The 2,903-nt window shown below is 38.5% G+C and overlaps 1 protein-coding gene across 1 annotated transcript in view; it reads left to right on the top strand.

Annotated features, from left to right (window-relative positions):
- zgc:152774 (uncharacterized protein LOC553526 homolog) overlaps positions 1-2,903 on the top strand; it is a 20,018-nt gene that overhangs the window by 9,834 nt on the left and 7,281 nt on the right. Inside the window, exons 11-12 of the mRNA XM_024284219.2 lie at positions 438-554; positions 2,066-2,143. Of these exons, the coding sequence (XP_024139987.1) occupies positions 438-554; positions 2,066-2,143 (195 nt within the window). The remainder of the gene's footprint in view (positions 1-437; positions 555-2,065; positions 2,144-2,903) is intronic.

The following is a 2,903-nucleotide window of genomic DNA, read 5'->3' as shown; positions in this document are numbered from 1 at the left end:
ATCCATGATGGCAAAAAACAAAAAGCTTGTCGGCCGTCGCAGAAAAATGTGCATCTGGTGTGAATTGCAGGAGAGACTGAATGCCGCGCACACTGCTCCGTGCCGCGTCCAGTGTGAACCTAGCGTTAAACCTCAATATTTACATAAAATTTAGGAATTGCATGTCTGAATATTTCTTTGTACAGTGAAAGACAAACCAATTTGCAGTGATTTATTTTATGTGTGACTTTGTCAGTTCTACCAAAATGGGAAAACATTGTTTGAAGCTCAAACCAGAGAGTTTACAGCAGCATTTGTGATAAAGATAATAGGACAGGAGAGATCAAACAACATAACTGACTGATCCTTACCCAGTGAGGTTACTGTTTCCATGTTCTCTGATAAACATCTGCAGTAACTCTTCTCCCTACTGATCGCTTTCTTGGTTGAATTCGTAGGGGTCCCGCGTGGTTACAGTGTGAAGATTGTCTGAAGTGGAGAAGCATCCCCGCAAACTATTATGAGGTCACTCCTGAAAGCTGGAAATGCAGTGAAAACCCAAATCCACGTTACAGGTGGGTATTTCTCACAATTCTTCTGTGATGTTGTCACTCTCTGATGGTCGGCTGATTGCGGACTCTTTTTTGAGGTAAAATAGAAGAATCACTGGCGGTGTGTATTAGCAAGAATTTCAAAATCCAAATGCAAATTATAAAATGTAAGAAAAAAATGTAATTATTAGCTTTTTTTATGCCAGAGAGCTACAATGGAAGGATAAACAACGAGGCTCCAGAGCTGAAGGTTGCAGACGGCTGAGTTAGACTTTGTTACCCGCAGATTTCATTGCATACAGTATTTGATGTCCTGCTGCTGACCAGTACTCCTCCGGCATCTCGTAGATTTAAATCCCAGCTGGTATCTTTGTGTGTGGCGCTTGCTTGAGTGGATGATCTCCAGCTTCTTCCCAGAACCCAAAAGCATCTCTAAACTTTATGTGCAGCTTGTTCAGGAGCAGTTTCCCTTTGCTGAAAGACACATTTGACCAACCAGATAGACCGCTTCACGTCCTTGACTAGTCAAAGGAGCCCTTTCATATCAGATGCCCACCTCCCATGTAGACGAGGGTAATTTAGAGTTTAGTTTAGGTTTTGTTGATTTATTTAAATAAAACTTGCAGTGAAATAGTTGTTTTTTTTCCCCAGTGTATTCATGTATAAAAGTCTTATTGCTATCGCAATACTGATCACAATTGTGACACATTGCAAGTTTTCCTCATATTGTCCAGCCCTACAGTTAAGAATGAAGCAGGTGAAGAAGATGGATTCATAAGTTTGTAAAGATTACAACAATAAGCTCAAACTATTAGCTTTAGGAGGAAGCTAGTGCTAGAACGGATGTGAAGGAGAACTGTGGACTGAGAGGAACGTGTATGGACAATCTATGACCACCATGGATAAAAAAAAAAAAAAAAAAAAAAAAAAAATCAAAGCTGGGTGGTTTTTCCAGATGACTGACACAAAAATTGGACGTTTATGATAATCTATATTTTTTAAAAGCCGGCTTCTCTGAGATTGAGCTGGTTTAAAGCATTTCTAGATAATGACTTACTGAAAAAAAGTTTCTAAAAATAGACACAAGTTGACAGGTTAACATCCGGAGTGTTGCATCTTCTTCTCAAATGGGTTTTGACAGCTTTTGTCTGGTGAGAACCCCTGTTTCACTTCTTGTTCTTTTACCAGATACTGCCTGAGAGTATGAGGAAGAAGCTAACGACGTGAGAAGGGAGTTTTCACTAGCTGCCCAATCATGCAAAAAAACTTTTCAGCCCCTTTATAAGTCAAGCATTGATAACAAAAATAGTCAAAATGTTAAATGTGTAGCTTGTAGTTCACTCGTCTTACATGGTCCTTAAGGCATTTTACTCTTGAATACCTGGTGACAGGTAAGATGCTCTATTCAACAGTACTGGCAAAAAAATAATAATAAGTATGTCTGAAAGTTTTACTGTTAACTGGTCTGTAGTGTTTGGAGGTGTATGATGCTAAAGTAGAAGCAGTTGTTAAGTCAAGCCTCTCTTTCTTTGCAGAAGCTGTTCATCACCAGAGGAAGGGGAGGAGAGTGGGGATCAGTTAACCCCCAGCTACCAGAAAAACCACAAGAAACTGTAAGTCTGCTTTTCTGTTGACCCCTCACCCTTCGCATTAATGAGAGGCAGTGTGTGCAGAAACATTTTCTTCCTGTGTGCATGCGGTGGTTTCCCCCCCTGTTGGCTTCATGCTCTCATTTCCGTTTTGGTGCATTTCAGAAACGCACTGTGGGGATTCACCCACGAATTTAAGTTAGTTACCCAACACATGATGAAACCCATAAGTGCAGTAGTTTTATTCCTTTTGTGATCATTGTAGTTTTGTAACCAAACATTTTGTTAGAAATCACAGTCATTCAAATTACTGTTATTAGTCTTCCTAATGATAAATTTTTAAATATGTTTTTTTTTTTTTAAATAATAATTCATTTAATTTTTATCCATTAAAAGGAAAAACACACAATACAACCTTGAGTTGTAAGCTCAAACTTGATGGAAACAAAATAACAAAAATGAAAAGGGGACAGAAAGAAAAACTTAATTTGTCTGCCAATTTTAACAAATCAATGAATCAAACGGTAAGAAAGAAAAACAAAACATTCTGCCGATTTGGGATACAATAACAGAAGGTTAGGAAAGAAGAACATGAGATCATTCAGTCTTTTTTTTACAGTAATCTATACCTTCTACTGCAGGAGCTGTATCTGAACCAACCAGCTTACAGCACTACTCATATCTCTGTAACCCAGTTTGACGACTTACTGTCCCACAAAAGCCCAAACACGGAAAAAAATGAAAAGAAGAATTATAATGTCTCAGTACAAACAAGAAGGAGAGC

The sequence above is a fragment of the Oryzias melastigma genome, linkage group LG10 (assembly GCF_002922805.2).
Source record: "Oryzias melastigma strain HK-1 linkage group LG10, ASM292280v2, whole genome shotgun sequence".
In the NCBI taxonomy this organism is placed as follows: Eukaryota; Metazoa; Chordata; class Actinopteri; order Beloniformes; family Adrianichthyidae; genus Oryzias; species Oryzias melastigma.
The sequence above is the reverse complement of the archived record's forward strand: the minus strand, read 5'-3'. Positions and strand labels throughout refer to the sequence as shown.